At 39.9% G+C, this 19285-nt stretch overlaps 2 protein-coding genes across 5 annotated transcripts in view; one reads left to right on the forward strand and one right to left on the reverse strand.

Annotated features, from left to right (window-relative positions):
- NRG4 (neuregulin 4) overlaps positions 1-6506 on the reverse strand; it is a 48320-nt gene extending 41814 nt beyond the window's left edge. Inside the window, exon 1 of one of the 2 annotated variants that reach the window (XM_061347685.1) lies at positions 6368-6506. The gene's annotated coding sequence lies outside the window, so the exon portion shown is untranslated. The remainder of the gene's footprint in view (positions 1-6367) is intronic. The other variant, XM_061347686.1, reaches the window with a different exon arrangement.
- The window catches only part of TMEM266 (transmembrane protein 266), an 86277-nt gene that overhangs the window by 18380 nt on the left and 48612 nt on the right, over positions 1-19285 (forward strand). For 2 of the 3 annotated variants that reach the window (XM_061347679.1, XM_061347681.1), the window contains exons 1-4: positions 6441-6575; positions 7691-7775; positions 8646-8751; positions 10501-10689. In XM_061347679.1, coding sequence (XP_061203663.1) covers positions 8738-8751; positions 10501-10689 — 203 coding nt within the window. In that variant the 5' untranslated portion in view covers positions 6441-6575; positions 7691-7775; positions 8646-8737. Of the gene's footprint in view, positions 1-6440; positions 6576-7690; positions 7776-8645; positions 8752-10500; positions 10690-19285 lie in introns of those variants that run through there. The other variant, XM_061347680.1, reaches the window with a different exon arrangement.

Genomic DNA, 19285 nt, shown 5'->3' on the forward strand with positions numbered 1-19285 from the left:
TTCTCATGAGGTAGTCTCTACTTTCCCCTATTCCTATTGTAGTGTTGTGAATCTTCTGTGTTGACGTTAGCTCCTCAAGAAAATTAGAGAGGACTGTTGCAATGTTCTAAAGGTGTTTCAATCCAGAATCTGTTAGGCTCAGAATTCTAAAGAAAATAAAAATTAATAGCTTGAGGAAGAGTCTTAAGGCTGAAGTCTAACGGCTGAAAAGCATTCTTCAAGTTACCATAAGCTAAGGATATGGGCAGATGCTCAAGCTTGTATTTATTAGAAGGCTACACTCCAAATAAGATGAGCAGCAGATGTTGTGGATAGAAATTAAAAGGTAGTGAACTTTAACCATTTTCTTGTCAGACAGCGGCTGACCCTAGTATTTTCACATGACTAATTGCCCCCTAAAACACATTGACAGTGTTGCCCCTCAATAGAGACATACATTGAACTGAGGGACATCTCGGAGCAGGTTGGCTCTAATATTTGTGTTGCTCTGTCACTAGTATTAAAAGTCTGAGTGAAATTCTAGCTATGTCTAAGTAATTTTTGCTGTTGGATTCAGATGGACTTGCATTTTTACCACAAAAACCATTAGCAGACTGCAAAAATTAGGTGCACATGTGATTTAACGCAAATCTAATCACAGAAGATCTGATAAGTGTCTGTATAGAACTAAAAACATTAATTCTAGCATGTTGAAAAGTGTGTGTATTTTTTCTTTGGTATTCTAGAGAGTGGCTAGACCTAATTTGCTTGGCTTGGAAAACAACAGACATGGCTGCAGGTCTCTGTTGAGTGGCTTTTCACTGCAGTTCCAAGCAGTAAGAAAAAGAGAAATAGAAGCAAAATTCAAGAGTTGACTTTTGATGGATGCAAAGAGACCAAACTTACTTAAAACTAAATTGGTACTTGATTTGCTTCCGATAGTAATAATTTTGCTTAATATGACTCAGCTATGTTAGCGTCATCCGCAAACATGTAAAATTCAAAACTGGAATTGTTGTTAGCTAAGCAAATAAAAACATTGTTTGGGTTTCAAATTTAATGTTTAAATATTTAATCCTAAGGATATTGAAGTTATTTAAATTTTTATCCTTTTAAAAACAGAATTTTTGGCACAAAAAGTCTGTGTTGGATTGGGGGAACACCCGTGTTATGAGATTTGTCTACATGAGCTTTTAACCATGTTCTGGCTGAGCCCAGAGTCATTTCCAGCTTGGAAACAAACAGACGTTTTCAGCCTAGTGGTGCCATTGATGCCAAGCTAATTCCTATTAACATGTGCAGTGGCACATGGCAAGTGCTATCAAATAACTGAGCTTTCCAGCTGAGAGCCCAGACGCAATATATGCACAACATTCTGCCGAAACTGCCTGTGGTCCCTGTTGTATCCTTGTACTGGGCCATAAACAGAGATCACCTCTCTAGGAGCCATGTATGTTCTAAGTGGTGCTGCTTTTTACATGTAAGCATGACTTCACTTTTCTCAAATGAAAGTGCCATCTCCAGCAGTGGAGCAGGAGATGCAATAAAATAGCATAAACTGGCAGCCTTGTGCCTAATGCTCATGTGAAATGCCCAGTGGACTTTTGTGGTTTTCCTTCTTATTATGCAGGCCCAAAGTTTGAAGATTAGACAAATGTGTGAAGGGACCTTTAAAATACCTGATTGCTCTCTTTTGTTCATTATCTGGACTTGAGAGCCTTACAGCGTGGGGCTTGCTTCTTCCACTTTAGCCACATGGGGAAGCTATAGAGAGCTACTCTATACTGGTAGAGTGATATATTGGTCACTCTAAATTGGTTGGGATTTCCAATTAATTACAGATGAATGGGGGCAGCTTGCAAAGTGGTAAATGGGAAGCTTGGAGTTACTACAGAGTAAGAGATCTAATGAGTAACCTTAGCGAATGAAAGCACATTCCTTACTAAGAAGCTAAGAACCAACTTTCTATTTGAGTAGCCTTGATAATTAATCAGTTCTTTCAGCCTTTTGAGATGTCACGTTGTTCCTGTTACTTGCCACAGTGTTAAAATTTGGCAAGCAGAAAGCTGTTGCAGTGCCTGCTGGTTGTGTGCCTTTTCTGGAAAACGTTGATAGTGTGTCAGAACAACTGAATTTCAACAGTGTCAGTGTGCCCTGTGTAGCATGGACTGGAATGGCAGCCCACAGGAGCTGTCAGGGCAGCACTAGTTTGTGTTGGAAGTGTATTCGTGCTGGAGTGTTTGCGTATCACAGAAGACTACATAACCCCTGTTCTTTCTCCCCAGTTTCTAAGTGAAGAGATAGTAGAGGGAAGGAGCATGAGTGGAGTCTTTTCATAATCATCCCAAACAGAGCAGCTCCTCCTCTTTCCTTCTGGCTGGAAGCACCATGTGCTGCACATCTGCAAGCTTTGGAAGAGGGTAGGCTTGACTGGGCTCTCCTGGGAGTTGGTACTGTTCTAGTCCTCCTCTACAGATTTTCTTCCAGCTAGTGGTGTTTGTCCTGTAGTCCAAATTTGCAGTACTGAGAAGTTGAAGATTTGACCAGTGATCATGATGGATTTGAGGAGCGATTGTGATGATTGTGCACAAGATCATTTGTCTCTTTTTTGGCTTGTCTAAACTTCTCTCTGGAAAGTAGGAGCTATACTTAAGAATAATGAGACAGTCTTTAGCTTGATGATTATGTGCTCCTTTTTTCCCCTAACAGCATTCTGCTTAATTTCAACATACAGGATGATCCATAAGGCTGCACGAGCAAGTTCAAATCTGCTATTTCATAATGTGTGAATGGCTAAATTTTTTCAAATCTAAATACTTTTTCTGGGATGGAGGGTTTTTCCTTTTTTTTTTTAATGTGATATATTTGAAAACTTTACTTTAAAGTAAAAATTTGAAAACTTTAGATCCCTCCGTAAAAAGATACCAAATTCAGTGTCCGTTCCTCCTTGAAGTAAAAAGCTCTATCTTTTGTACCTCTTTACTTTTCTGGGTCTGGCATGGGCATGTTTAGATATAGGAATGAACTGGGAATCTGCAGTGTTAATATAATACGTATCAAATGTACTTGACTTGTTAAGGAATTTGCAGTTTGTTTTCTTTGTAGCATCTCTGCATTCATCAGATTTTGACAAATGTAATTTTTTTAGCAAAAAAAGGAAGTGTTTCCTATTCACTATAGAGAGCCAAATGAACAAATACTCTATCAAGATATTATCTTAAATGAAAGTGGGATTAGGGATGTTCAGTTATGGGAAAACCCCTCCAATTTTGTTCAGCCTGGGACCTCTCCTGCAAGAGGTTTTCTGGTCTTCCCCTTCAGATGTGCAGGTTGCTGGATTTCTGAAGGAAGCAATTCTGACATACATGGCCAATAAAACTTTCTGAATGCAGTGTGTGGAGGTGGTTAAAATTCTCACTGAGAGGTAGAAACAAAACCAGTGGTCAGACTGGTCAGGCTGCTATCCCAGGGAGCCTACCCTAGTTTCAGTTCTTGGAGAAATGTGACTTGCAGTGGTAGAGATGAGCAATCGCATCGTGTTCATGCTGATCCTCAGGGTGCTATCAGTGGTGTTAATCACAAAAGAGATTTGGCTGGTCTCATTCACAAGAGCTAAATCTAGCTACCTCTAAATCACACTTCTTTCTCTTTGAAAGCTTCTTGGGTAATGTCTGGTTACTCCTATTTCAGATGATTCCCTTTTTCCCTTTCTGTTTTTCTGGGTAGGTCTAGAAGCCCTTTAGGATTGCCCAGTAGGAACCTCAATAGCCATCATTTGTATATGAACTTTAGAACATGTAAATATATTTACAGACTGAAAGAAGAACATTATTGCACAGAGGAAACAACATTCCGATTCCTGATGTATATTAGATTCAGAATAAAACAATAAAAAGCTCCAGCATGTTGTAGAAGGAGAAAAAAAACCACACAAAGCCCTTTTCATTTTCACCCCTTCCCCAGTCTGTTCAGCATTTTCAGGTTGGGTGTTTACTGCAGTTGAATATTGCCAAGGGTGAGGTGTCAACACATCATCTTTGATTTGAGTATTTCTGACCTTAAGGCTTTCTCCACCATACTGTTTATTCCTATGGCTGCGCCCCTAGTGCACTGCCCTACCTGCTCAGTTTTGCCAACATAGCTATTCTTGGAGCTGTACTGTGACCTGCATCGTGGAAGCCATCTTGCAGGATGCAGTGCAGGAAAGGGAAGATAATGCCAACTCAGTTTCCTGGTCCAGCTCTCAGTCATGGCCTGTGTTGCGGGTGCATGGCTATGGCATGGGCAGAAGAAGGAGCAGAAGTGGGGCAAGACTATGCAAAACCTGCCCTCTGGCAAATGGTTGTGTTTCCTCAAGTGAGGCATATTGCATTTGCTTTGAATGCAAACTGTGAGGCTGTTCATGGGTCTGAGTTGCTGTTAAGGGACTGTATGGAAGAATCGCTAGTTAGCAGAACGTGTCAGAACTGGGGTTTGTAGCTACTTACAAATACATAAACTCAGAGGTTTCAGTTAGTACCTGTATTTTGTACAGGGGCTTACAGCTTCATGATAATACTCCTCAGAATGTGAGCAAATGCAACAAATGCCTCCAAACTGGGTGGTTTTAAATTCAGCTCCGTTAGGGCACAAGTTAGTAGAACCTTCAGTGCAAAAGGCTTAAATTGAACCATCTTCCTACTCCCTAACCCCAGTTGCACCCGCTGAATTGTGAGATGTATTTTGTAAGACTGCTTTAAGTCAATGTTAAGAGTCGTGATTTTCATGGACAAGTGGAGTACAAATGATTTTTAAGGTTGTTCTCGGGGTTCTGTTTTGGTTTTGCTTTTTGTTTAGCTTGGAATGTATGTACTCACATGCTATGATTTAAGGTATGTTTTCCAAACTCTGTTCTGTGTTTTATGTTGTTTAAGCTGGACTTTATCTCCTTATTAGCAAGTTACAGCCAAAGCGTGGTGGCTGACAATAGAAGGTTTATCTAAACATTAACAAATTAACTGGGGCAGGATGTGTGCTGGGCAAGGGCAGCAGCAGGAACCTTTGCTCAGCTAGAGCGCATGACCCCGCTTCTCAGCCTGCATGGTTCTGAGCATAACCTGTGAGCTGTGAAGCAGTTGCTGATGTCCCTACAGGGGAGGGGGTGAAAGAAATCGTAAGCAAAGGATATCTTCAAAAGCTTTGAGGAACACTGGCGTGTGTAATACCTGTGCAAAGAACAGAGGAAAGCTGAGGGGATTGCAAGGCAAGTACAGCACTTTTCAAGCCCTTTGAAGGAGCTCAGTTGAACTGGGTGCAGCTTACTTCGTCTCCTGCAGAGGAGTGAAGAGCTGAGTCAGATCTGAACTGTGATCCCCCACATTTTAAGCCGAGTTATGGGGCTGCAAACCTGACTCTATACAGAAATCCAGCTGCAGAAATATGGTTCCCAGCAGATCGCACCGTCCTCTTGGTACATACAAGATGCTATGTCAGTCATTTAGTCCAGTGAATGTTTCTAGGCTTTATACCACTCCAAAGCTTGCATTAGAAACCTTTTGGGACTATTGTTTCCTTTCTGTCATATCTCCTTTCCAAACTCATTCTGTTTAACTTTGGAAACTGTGCTACTTCTACACCTCTCTCACCTTGAGAACACACCATAGAACAAACAGAATTACTGAATTCTCCCAGAACAAGCCCTGCTCCTACTCACATGGCAACTCAGTATCCACCGTGTGCTGTCTGATCTCAGTTCCAAGAAGGGAAGGGGGGTGGGGGGTGGAATTTCAAAACAAACCCCTGGAACTGTTAACTAATTCTCTCGGATGAGACCATGAGAGATGAAGCATTTTGTCTAACAAACACTTAGTAGGATTGGTGTGGAAAGGACTGTATGGAAGAATCTCCACTGTGGGAGGGGTGTGGGGGGGGGGTGGAATACCCAAAGGTTCGCCTCTACCTCTGGCCCATCTCTGTTGGTAGGGATGAGAGCCACATCACTGTTCTTTGCCTAAACTAAATCCTGCAGGAATGCCAATGAGATACGTGCAGAAGAAAAAAATCTCCCTGCTCTAACTTTCCTGGTGGAAGTTGGAAGTGGTTTATGCTGCTACAGAAGTTGGGATTTTTTTTTAAGGAAGTTTTGAATGTAACAAATGAGGTGGAGTGAATAGAAAGAATAAGTTTCTGCAAAATACCAGTATACGTTAAGACATCTCTGTTGCTTGCATTAAGCCTAGAAAGAAGCATGAATCATAGTAATCCATTTAGGTTATAGGTATACACAGCCTATTACATCCGTTTTGAAGGTTTTGGTCGTGCTGCCCTCTTACTGTACATATTAACTACTTGTCTTTTTAATTCATTAGATCAGCTAACACATTAGCTATCTGCACCAGAAATTACTCACTTTTTGCCACTTTTTCTCTCTGGAAGGCTCCACTGAGTCCTTTGGAGACTTGACTCCCTCTATGTCCTTCCAGGTCCCACGTTATTCGTCCCACCTTTGTGAGCACCTTATGTCATGGTAACAGTCCCTTCTGCTGAGGCGGGTTGGACTCTGCTCCCTGTGGAGCTATCAGAAGAGTTGGCTGCAACTTTCTCCTTCAGTCCTGGTGGTGAGGAATGTTATCTGTAGAGCTGCCAGCTCCAGCAGGTCTGGCTTATCGGTCAGATGGTGTTGAATTGTAAAGCAAAATCCTGTACGCGTGTGAATGTATTTCCAGCGTGAGAAAAAATCCCAGACTGGGTCTGTGTTCTGGAGAGGCAAATATTTCCTATCCTATGTGAAAGAACTTTAGTGTTGCTGGCCCTACTGTTGTGACTTCAGTTCCTTCAAAATCTAGAGATTAATTTAAAATAAAAGATTATTTTTTTTAATCCAGCTGTATGTTTTTGTCATTGTTGTTTTCTAAACCCCTCTGGGAAGGGGAGGGGTTGTGTGTGTTAGCACTGTGCTGTCTCCCAGAGAAATGGTGAGGTTTTTATTAAGAAATTCCCATCTCTGCATCTGTCTGCCTGTCCTCTGAGGCCAGTTCCCATCAGTTTTATTCCCATTTTGTAATTTGGCTGTATCCCTATTTACCTTCTATTCTCCAGGCCTGCAAATGCAGTTCTAGCAGGATTCTCAATTTCCCGAGTCTCCCAAGAGAGACCTTTACCATTTTCTCAGGCTGAGAACAATTGATTTGGGTAAAGTTCTTCACTAAAAATTGGGGTTTCTTTTAAAATGTTGTAAAGTGTCAACCCCAAATGAGCTATCACGGAGTTGCCATTGTGAAACAAGGCTGATATTTATTCCTTAGTTTTCTGGTTCTGGTAGGTGTAACAATTGCTATCATGAGGCTGTCAGAGGTGCAGATTCACCAAATCCCTTCAGTGTGTGATTTAAACATGTATAATTTTAGGCAAATGTTTTAGTTTTTTGTTATCTGAGCAAATAGGATAAGATGAATAATTCAAGAACTGCAAGGGCCAGAAAAGAGACCCCCATTGATACTGAATGGATGTTGAATCAAGTTTCTGCTGTATCAAGGAAAGTTCATCTGAGATAAGTTTACTGCTTAGTCTGACGTTAACAGTATTACAACGTTACAGATGAATGGAGCGCGTGTGTTTTTGTCTGTTTTAAAAGTCGGTCATTTCTTCATGTTAATAATAAGATTGCTTTTGGCCGACTTACCTACCCGAGGAGGGTGATCACAGTGTAGACCCTTTCTTTTTGCATACCCAGGCACATCATCTGGAAAATGTGAGAATGCACTGGCTATGCTTTACAAGACAGGAAATAAAGCCTTGGAAATGGCTCTACAAAAGAAGTAAGTTCAGTGTTATTATTTGGTATCAAGTGATTGTTAAGGGTCATGCTCTTGCTACATTCATATGTCTCCACTGTAAATACTTGACCAATACTAACAGTTCAGCCTGGGACTTCAGTGTAAAGTTTGGTATGAGAAGCTTTTTCCATTATAATGATTTTTTGTGTGTGTGTTATTGTTAGTGATAGTCTAATTTGCCAGTGACTATTTCTGTTTAACAGGATGTTTTTATGTTACTTTTAGAAATTATTTAGCATATAGTCTTAACAGTGGCTTTACAAAGTCTCTCATGATACCTTTTTTTAAGAAATTTTGTTTCATAAATGCTGTTCTCCAGTTTATATTTTTCCAGCTACAAAAACTTGCACATCAGCAGTTCCCATTCTCACAGTTGTCCTCTCCCATTCCAGTTGCCATGCACTGAGACACATAAAACACAGGTGGAGATTTTGCCACAAGCAAACGCGGTGCCTTTTTCAAATGCGTTCATGGGTTTTGGTGATCAAAATGCTATCTGGATACCAGTCCATCTGGAATGTTAGACAACATGAATTAATTCTTGGAAGAACCTTTCTAGCAAAGGCAGTCAGGAACACAGTTCAAACCTGAAAATGGACGACAAAACCCTGAGCTCTGTTGACAGAGCTTTCTTTGAAAATCTGCTCCCCACTCTGATCTTGGATATTTTTCTCAACAGTCTGGTGGTTTAAAGCAAGACCTGCGTTCTTGCAGAAGTATGTATGTGAGCAGATGTCCATGTGTAAATGCAGTGTAACTTTACAGCTTCCCTATTATGAACAGCAAATATCAGTGCAACCATTTGGAGTTATTTTGACCATGTTTTAGATAACTTTGTTTTGCTTCTCACAGAGAACTAATCTTGGAAGGCTAGAACTTCTGTGCAGAGCAGCTGGAATTAGTTATATACTGGAATCACAGCTGATTTGGTTGCATCCTCCAACATGACCAATCCTCAGTAAGTACTATGTGAGGGCAGTTACAATTTACCTTAAATAAAAGGGAACAGGTTGTTACTTGTAGGAGAATGATGTTGTGACATCACGAGGGTTCTACCAATATTACTGGAAGAAGTTGATATTTTGAGGAGGAAAGGATATAATGGGTTGTTTAAAGAGTGAATTGGCAGAACAGCCGTGAACACTGAGAACATGTCTGATGTGTTAATAACAGCCAGTGGCTGGGAACTACTATGTCATGTTACTGTCAGATGTTTGCCTTTTTTCTTTACTGCCACCAAACCTTGTCCCAGAGCTGTTTCCAACTCAAGTGTGTTGGTTTGATTTGTTTTTCCTTTCCGTCAAATCAGACACTATCTGTCATTTAGTCTGTCTAAAGATGCAGAATCTAAATACTTTTGGGAGAGGGAAGGCTGCACCAACTCTTTTTCCTTTATAATACTGGAAATTGGATCATTGTTCTCTTCTGTGCAAAACTGAACCCGCTTGGACTTGTAAATGTCCACAGGATGGCACTAAAGGTGAAAATCAAAGAAAGAAAATTCTTGCTAAAATTAGCTCTTCCCTCTGGGCTTCTGGTTCAGGTTGTTGACAGAGCAATACTGTTCTGTTGGAAATGAATCTAGTTGCTTTCCATTATTAGTTAGACTAACAAGAACATAAAGTAAGCCTTTAGGTTGTTCAAATAGTACTTTACCTCTACTTTCTGCCATACTATGACCCAGTTGCAGCATTTCCCTGCCAAATATAGCAGCATTTTCTGATTTTTAAAATTACTTTCTTGTGTAATGCTGGCAGCAGTTAGCTCCTTTGAATTTAGGAATCATGTTTTCTGCCCCAAAGGGTTAGTCTAATGGTGAGGCTCTGACCAACAGAATCTGTAGCTCTTTCACATAGAATTTTAGTTCCTTCACCCACATCTTTAGACTTACAAGTTGTATGAGTTAAGAAATTCTCTAAATTTTATTTTTTTTTTTTTAAAAAAACCCTCACCAAAACAGCTGTTAATCAGGTTTCTTTAATAGCTGGAAGATTTTAATAAGCTTCTCTAAAACAAAATCATCAATATAACTTCTGCAGTCATATAACAGAGGGAAGTTAGTGCCAAGCACTTTTTGAGTATAGCCTTAAGGAAAAAGAGTATCTTTACTCCTGCTGCTGTAAACCTGAGACAAGTAGCCTTAGATTTCTTTAGAAGTTAGCAAGCTCTCCTGGATGAAAGCTGGAGAACTTTATGCTTGCACCTACTTTGAATCAAATAGAGCTAGCAGCTTGACATGCAAGCTGTCTCCTATAACAAAGCCATCCTTTACATGCACTAGATAATAAGTTGCCATCCGTCAAAACTATTTTAATATTGACCCACAGTGGAAGAGGGGTCAAACTACATCCACTAATGAACAGTTGCTTTGTATAAAATGATTAATAAGCTGAGCTGCTCATTGCTCACTGACATAACTCACAGAGCAGTGAGGATTTAGTTGGCCCAGTTACATGCCTGCCTTCTGTTTTGCACAAATATTTTATTTGGATTCATGAAGACAAGTGTGGAGAGATTTGGTTTGTCCTCTCAATGGGGACATCTTCCTCAGTGTCTTGGCAAACGCCTTTTAAGTTGCTGGCTTTTAAGGATTCTGTGAGTTGTTGTTCTAAGTTATTTTTATTTGCTTGCTTATTTACCTTCATTTATACGTATATCGGTGGAGAGAGAGAGAGGGGGTGTTTTATTTTGTTTGTTGCATTTTCAGGTCTACAATAGAAGGTGGTGTTTCGGAAGTTGAAATAATTTCACAACAAGTAGAAGAAGAGACCAAAAGCATTGCTCCTGTACAGCTTGTTAATTTTGCTTATCGAGATCTACCTTTAGCTGCACTTGATCTGTCTGTGGCTGGGTCCCAGCTTTTGTCAAATTTGGATGAGGAGTACCAAAGAGAAGGGTAAGTACAAACAACATGATTTTGTTTTATAGTTTTATGTTATCTGAATTTCATGGCTTTTTACAAAAGAAAACCTTGAGCTGGAGAAGTGCAGCCAGTTGTCCTCAACCTCTCCTTAAAACTGGTGTAACAGGATGGAAGCAAACTTTTCTAATCTAACCAATCTGTGCTGTTTTGGGGCTCTTTACACTTTTAAGTAATTCATAGTTGCTATTTGATCACAGTCTGGAAGTCTTCTTTCAGGGAAAACTAAACCAGGCATCTACCCACCAGGCAGGCAGAATGGCCTGGTGAAAGCTCTTTATGAAAAGGGCTTTCAGGGGAGTTGCAGGGTGACAAAGTTGGCTACTGTGATTCTTGCACACAGTTGCGCATCTCTTGACTGAGAGATAATAACATAGTACTGCTGATTCCTGGACAGATTGTATACTTTTCACAGAGTGATTTGAGTAGCTTGCTTGTGTGAGATGTTGTCTTTGATAATGTGTATGCAAACTACTCCTGTTTTCACAGAACAAGTAACTGTATTTACCACGAAGAAGAGATCTTCAGGGGGTTTGTAAGAGACTTTTCCTCACAAGAAAAAGAATAGTATGTTACTGATCTCCATGATGTTTAGGACAAGAAGTAAGAAGCTCGAATTGCAACAAAAGAGAAAAATGAGGGTAGTGAAGTGCTGGGATAGACAAACTGGTATGGGAGGAGGGGAATGGAGTTGCAGTCACTAGGTGTTGTGAAGAAGATGTGTTTGTTAGGAATGATAACGCTCTAGTTTAACATCCCTTGGGAGAGAGATGAGGTGAGTGCTTGTGCCTAGCCCCTCTGATTCTGTGATTACTGTGCCACTGTGTGTCACACACTGAATGTATATATTCCGCTGTTAGTAAGAAGCATTTCACAGTAAGTCAAATAGAGCTGTCACTGGTGAAGACGTTAGGCTTTATGCAAGCCTTCATTTATTAACTGCTCAATGTGTTTTAACCTGTGCTCAGAAATTAGCAGAGACCTGCTTGATCTCTGCTCAGCAGGTATTCTGTATGGTAGTCAGGAAGCAGTATGTGGGGAAGGCTCTTGCCTTTAATTTCTTTCCAAATTGGACTTTATGAGACATCTCCAGAAAGTTGTTCCTCCAAACAAGGGGAAATACATTTCAAGTAGGTTATATAAGTATGGTACAACTGTAACATAAAATACCCTGCATAGCAAAGAGGCACTTGAAAATTAATTTGAGTATGCAGGTGTAACCCTCAGGCTATTTTGGTGCTGAGTAAATACCAGTTTAGTTCAGATATGCATTTTTATAGATTTACACGATCTGAAACTCAATTCTTCACTGTGCCAAAGTGCACAGATCGCTCATTGTAACCATTTGAGCAGCTTTGCAGTCTTAAGCAGGAAAATAGACATGTCATTCTTCTCCTCATCAGAGATCTCTTCCTTCACATAGACTTCTTTTGTGGCTTTATCAGTCTGAACGGAAATAAGCAGGTGCCATTCAGATGTCCCAGCTGTAGAGTGGATTCTCTGAAGAAAATTCTGAGCTTTAGTTTGTATGTCTCAATGCATTTTGGCTGAGTGTGTTCAGCTAAGTCCCAGGATTACATCTGCCTTGTGGGAATGGCAGCTACTTCCTTTCAGAAGCATGTAGCACAACTGATGCCTTGTGAAATTCAGGAGCAGAGCTCAGCTTAAGAAGCCTAGCAGTGATAGTAAAATACTGTCTCCATACCACCTTATGGCTCTGTTGGGAATATGTCTGATTTTATGAATGTGGTTTAATATTTTTTTCTCATGGCCTTGCTAGATATTAGATCTTAGCCTTGTTAGATGGGTTCCACCTGAGTAACAAGGAGGTAGGGTTTGTCACATCAGTTTGATACAGGAACTGACAGCTTACATCTCCCTCATGTGCAAAGAGCGTAGTGTGGAAAGGGCAGCACAGGAAGGGGCAGAAAATATTTAAGTCCCTGTAGTTTCTGCCATCATCCATGTTCATAACTGTGAAGTTATGGACTTCAGTTCTTGAAATGATGGCCCTGTTACCCCAAAGCTGCCCTGCAGGTTGCCAGTGGAAAGTATCAAAAGATGCTGCCAATGCCAGAGTGCTAAAAGGTGATGTAAGACTCCTCTTCCCATCCCTGACAATCTGTCTTTGTTGTAGACTCCAAGTGTAACATTCTGTATGCTTTTCCCTGAGAATTTCAGGGAAGGTGCCAACCTGTATGACCTGCACATATCCTGCGTGGTTCTATTGTTCTAGATCTACAGCTAATCTATGCAAGTTGTAGTTGGTGTAACTCTGAGGCTCTGCAGCAGGAAGGTCTGGTGCATCCCTGTGCTTGGAAAATGCTGTGTAGTTGTGACAAGCTGCATCTGTCCCTGACCTTTTGATTTTCAACATAATAGTGCGCAGTCCCTAGTTGCTGATACAGGCTGTAGCATTTCATCACTAGTCAGTCTTCATCTCCTTGCATAGAGCAACAACAGAGACACCAGACTAGAGATGAATGAGTGGGCAATAAAGGATTTCTGCATCTAGCTCGCTTCTTCCCTGCAGTGAGGCTGATGTGCCTGATGTTAACTGAGCTGTGTGTCTTCCTCTTCAGACGAGGAAATGTTCTGATAAATTACAATAATAATGTAACTAGAACATTTTGTTTTATGTGACTATAGCAATTTCTATTTATAAAGGTATCCTCTTCGACTGTTCAATGTGAAGAAATAGTAGTTTGGTTCTCAGAACCACAATAAGGATGATGTTCATTACTTATTAGTCCTACTGATCTGCCCTACAGTTAACTTCTTAGAATCCTCTTGCTGTGCACTGCACTCCATGCTTAGACATTGCAGAAATGATTGAGGCATAGGCTGGAGGCACGTAGATGAAAAATGAACTGATTCAAAAATGTGCCTTGGATGCCACAGAGGACGCATGGTGTGCACTTCTGACATCTCTGTTACAGAGTAGGTGAGACTTGTATACAAAAAGCAACAGGACGGTTGCTGATTTTTCTTCATGTCTGTGAATTTATTGAAGAGGCTGTATCTGCGTTGAATTTGGCATTCATGAAAAGAATAAGTAAACATTTTTTTAAGGAGACTAATCACCCAGAAAGCTCGGGGGATTTTTAAATGTTAACATTAAGTGCCACTCTTAATTTCTTTTTTCCAGTCAAGTGTTCTGTTTTCAAAGGAAAACTTCTGGTTTTGCATCAATGACCAGTAAACGTGATGGGGAATAATTGGAAAATTGACAACATGCAGGAAGTGGTACTTGTGTCCTAATGACAAGCGGGGATAGGGAAAAGCTCTCCTTCCTGTACTTCCCTTAAGTTCCAATTGGAGGGAGCAATCATTCGTGATAGGTATCAACTGCAATAGAAGAGTTTACAGACTGTGAGCCTGTCTCTCCAAGACCTGTTGGTTGGGAAGCAAGGGAGAGATATACCCCAACTTGAAATTATTTCTTGTATTTGCTTTAGATTGCAGCTCTTGAACTTCTATATGTTAAATCTGAAATGTGAAGGTCCTTTCAAATACTCTGTTTTACATCAACGGCTGTAAAGGTTGGGGGTTCGTACAGTTAATGTGTCTTACTTGGGGTTGGTTGGGGTACAGTTAATGTGTCTTACTTGCCACTAGCTGTATATAGTTATGCCATTGTAATTTGATAATTGAAGATAATCTGTTCATTGCCTTGAATTTGTTTGGTTGCAGCTAGAAAGTGGATTAAACAGGAGGAAACGAAGAAGAAAACTATAGGAAGGGGTATAGAGAAAGAGGGATTAAAAGGAAGGGAAACCAAAACTGAACAGAGATTCAGAAAGAACACAGGGAGGATTTTCTGTTTTTAATTTTAAATTGGTTGCAAACCTTCGCTAATGAATGTGTTCACCCATCCTGGGAGAAAAGGATGTCTGTTCCTTCAGTCTGCCTTCTGCAACTGCACCAAATAGATGCCATTATTTCTGGGTTTCATATTCATCTTTCAGTTTTCATTTTGATCTCTTGGAGGTATTTTACTTGTGTTGTCTGCAAAGCTTAAGGTACTTTAACTAAAAGAACTCAAATAGACCAAGTTCTTGCATTTCTCTTCTGCTTCTTCTTTATCAGGGAGCATAATTAAACAGTCCCTTTTCTGAAAAATTCTGAGTGCATGATGCTGATACACAGTGAATAATGAGGTCCAAGCTCAAGATAAAGTGCAAAGTTTTTGGAGGGCAGAACTATTTCATGTAGTGAGCAAGCTCCTTGTATTTACAGAAGTGACTTTTAATTCATTTTTAGCTGAATCCAGAAAGATAGTGCAAAATATTAACAGCAGAATCCAGTGAATGAGACTATAGTGCTGACTTGTTCTTTGTGCAGTACTACATCACTGCTATTTTCTGTGCTCTGGTCCAAAACTAAGACCTGCACTGCAGCAGAAAATGAGCATTCAGCTTGACAGAACCTGTGAGGTGACCAGCTCTTCACTAGAGAATGCATGACATTTTGGGCTATGTTATAGGGATGTTCAGTGATTAGAAACTTTTGTACAGAGCATTTTAAGTGCTTATCTTTGTAAATGTTGTTTTCCAGAATAGCTCATTACTGTGTTTACCCTAGTACCTAAATCCTTTGAGTTTGTCCCTCTAATGTCTTATATCAGTAATAGCAATTGGTAGAGGGAGCACTATTATAAGTAAATAAAGAATTCATTTTCTAGCTCAGCGATTTGCAGACTCTTTTGGTTTGTAGATATTTCTGTATTTTTCCAGCAGAACTTGCTTTTCCTAAGTACTTTCTGTTGGTAGATGTGTAATAGTTGTTGGACGACTGTTTGCAAAGTCCTTCATTTGAGAGTGGAAATGACGTGGGCCTGATTGATCTGCCTTAACGCTAGAATTAATTTTCTAAGTTCTAAGAGTAGGTATGGCTTGATGTAAAGCTTGAAAGATGGATAAGCAAATGGACAAAGGAAAAATGTGGAAAAGAGAAATATTAGTTCATGAAAAGGTCTGCTAAATGCTGAGCAGCAGTCCAAAAGTAAATCACATGTTAGGATTTATTAGGAAAAAGTAGAGAATAAAAGAGGCCATTCTTGTGCCTCTCCATATATCCAGGTTTTGCCTATGTCTTGGACATGAGTGTATTCTGGTCCCTGTGTAAAAGGATACGGTAGATAAAAAGAGCTGGAAAAGAATCTAAGGAGAACAGGGATCAAAGATGTGATATGGCTGCCATTGGAGATGACTGTGTAAACTGGAACTCTTCAATCTGGAAAAGAGAAGGCTCACATGAGATTTGGTTGATGTTACAGAATCTGACACAGCATCCCTCTCACGTCCCCCAATACAGGTGCTAGGATACAGATTAAGGCCCAGTTCAGAAGAAACAAAAAAAGGTTGCTCTTTGCACAGGAGGCAGCAGATGTGTGGAACTACTTGAAGGATGTGTGGCTGCTAATAGCTAATTTAGACTTAAGGGAAATTCAGCAAGTTTGTGGAAGAGGAGTTCATTGGCTGTTATGAAGTAGAATCCAAGAAGCCACATCTGTCTCAGGAAGCCACTGAGTTGAAAATGTTTGGATGCTGGGTGAATTTTAAGGGGAAGTATTATATTTTTGCTGTGCTCTTATTCATCATGAGACATCTGCTTGTGGCTCCTATTGGAGGCAGAATACTAAGCCTTTGTTCTGAAGTAGTATGGCTGTTCTTATGTTTCTTATAGGTTGTTTTTGATCATGATGTTAATATTTCTAATGAGAGCAGTAATATACCAGGTAACCCCAGGGTACCTGTGAGTAGACAGTGTGGTATGCCTCTGTGAAGAAGGCACAGATGATCCTAGAAAGCACAAAGTACTTAAAATAGAACTGGGAAGCATTCATGTAATTAAACCTCTTCCAAAATATTATGTACCATTCTAGCTGTCTATTCACATGCAGAGGGGACTACTAGGACAGTTATAGAAATTGAGTGTTTGCTTCACAAGAAGCGTGGGCTTTAATTAAATTACATGAGTGGATGCTATTGCTGTATGTAAATGTATCATGGACAAAATGCCAGCAAGGGAGAGGAACTAATCAAGCTAAGGAACAATATTGGCATAAGAGCAAATACGTGTAAACTGGGGATGTGTGAGTTTAGGCAGAAAACTGGGGGAATCTTGCCATTTAAGCACCAGGGTTTTGTAGCAATCTTCCAAGAAATGCCGTGGTGTTAAAAGCAGAAAAACTTCAGGGGGAAAAAGGATGAGAAGAGCTCTCAGTAGCTGACTTCTGTAGTTGAACTAAGCCTGTAGGACAAGCCCAGGAAAGGGGTGCAGAGCTCTCTATTCCTTGGAGTTGCTCAAGGCCTCCAGCTGCTCCCTGTAGCCTGCTGTGAGGCTCTGCTCTCTGTTTTGTTTCAGCCAAATTTTGTACTGTTATGTAGCCTTTCTGTGTTCCTGTTACTTCCTGACCATGGCCTTTCTAATCCTTCAGGTAGTGATTTGGATCTCATCCATCCTTCTGTTTTCTGATCGTAGCCACCCTGTGAAATGCAAACACTTGCTGTTTAGCCAAAAGAAAAAAAAATAAAAAGAAGATGACAGGGTAAGGTATAATGTAGATTTCAGGGTATTTGTTTGCAAAACCAGGAAATACAAACAGTGACAGCTGTTAACAGCTTGAACAAACTGTAGTGGTTTCCTACTTGATAAATATGTTAAACCTTTCCCAGTTTTGCCTTATGTTCTTTTATCCAAGCTGTTTATTAATAAAACTAGCAGTGATGGTGACAGATTGGTTTTCCACAAAGCCATGTGTGAAAGTATCTTTAAAAATAATTACTGCTGGTAAAATTCCACTAAATATATTATTATAGAATCATAGCAACTTTACAGTCCTGCGTCACTATCAACCAAGAAATTCCCATGCTACTACATTTATTTACTCCATCCAGGTGTTGTAAGAAAGGCAAATAATATTCCTGTTCTAGAGACAGAGTAACTGAGGTACCTAATGAACCTGTTTGAAGTCACATAGTAAAGTCATACTTTACTTGTACCCACATAGTGCATGGCATCCACAGATGACACTGATGTCAGCAGGACTACTGATACTACTGTACTTGCAGGGTTGAAGGAGATGTGAAGATTTGTGTATTAGGAGTTAGTGTGGTTAGCATGTCAACAGGTTTAGCTAAAATAGTTCCTTTGATTATTTAGGTACATCCTTTACAGGAGGGTAAGAAGTAAAAAAAAAAACAACACCACAACCAAAGCAACCAAAAACCAGCAACCCAAGGCAAGATCAGGCTCTTCAGAAGTGTACAAATACAGGGAACAAGCTAGCTAAGCAGCACCCAGGAAAGAAACAATTCAGTGTGCAGTGTGATTCTTGATATCAGTGGATTCAGGGGACTTAGAGGAGGTCTGGGAAGGGGTTTGCTGGGCAGTGATGCTCATCACTGTCCATTCACAATACAAGTGTTGAACAAATGCACCTTGGTGTAATAAATTGAGATATGAAACAGACGGTGGTTTCAGTTCTTAAATTTCAAACGCTTGTGTCCTTGAAGTCAGTTTCTATATTTTATGAGTGATATATAGGTGTAAACGTCAGAGGATCTGCACTTGACCTCTGAAGTTGATTGCTTTTCCAAGCATAAACTGGTAAGTCGTGTTAAGAAGCTTTTTGGAATCAGTGGAATATTAGTACTGCACAGACAGAGTAACTCCACATTCTTTAGTATTTTATAAGCTTGAGTAATGATTATCATGGCCATATGTAATGTGTGCTGAGTATCACAGTTTAAATATTCTTACTGGTACATTTGGTATATTTGAAAATCTCTATGTAGAGCTTTTAAAGGAGTGTACTTAGGCCCTCTACTGATCATTCTGGGAATAGGAAAGAGGAAAAACCGCCCTGAAATGTTAAAATGCTGGCAAAAAGGGCCTTTTTTTGGAAAAGGGAAGATAAATGTAGGAAAATGTAGGATAGAATAAAGAGCTGTTCTATTTAAATAAGGCCATTCACTAGCATTATTTTCAGAAATATCTAAAAAACCCACCCCCAAAACCAAAGGACAAAATTAAGAGTTTCAGTAAAGACAAGTTATTCTGGTTTAAGCTGCAGTAAATTAAAATCTATTGAAAAATCAAGTTTTGCAAAAGGCCCTATGCCAATGCCATTTTTTTGCCTTATGTTTTAAAAATACCTATTCAAAATCTAATGCATTCTGTGTTCAGGCTAGAACAATAACAAAGTTAAACTTGGGGCAAGTTCCTCATAGTAACACTTGTCAAATGTTCTCTGAAGGTTGCAGAGGAAGGTCTGTTATGGTCAGGTAATGGGACAATCGGAGTACAAGTATTTAATTCATATGCTTAACCCTGAGAAGCTGCTCAGAAGTGTCAAGTCTCTGAGCACTACTCAGCATCACTTTCCCCCTCATTTTTGAGTTGTGGGTATATCAGGGAATGTTTTGTGATGTTTTTCCAAGTGTTTGACCATAACATGAGTTATTGAGTCTGGGGCTATTTATTTGGAATTGATCAGTATCATCTTCTTGTGTACCATTGATTTCTGTGTATTGATATTTCAGTTCAGAAAGTGGTTACCGCACCA

The sequence above is a fragment of the Neopsephotus bourkii genome, unplaced genomic scaffold (genome assembly GCF_033783945.1).
Source record: "Neopsephotus bourkii isolate Nb327-2 ecotype Australia unplaced genomic scaffold, CSIRO-AGI_Nbou_v1 NB_318, whole genome shotgun sequence".
Lineage (NCBI taxonomy): Eukaryota > Metazoa > Chordata > Aves > Psittaciformes > Psittacidae > Neopsephotus > Neopsephotus bourkii.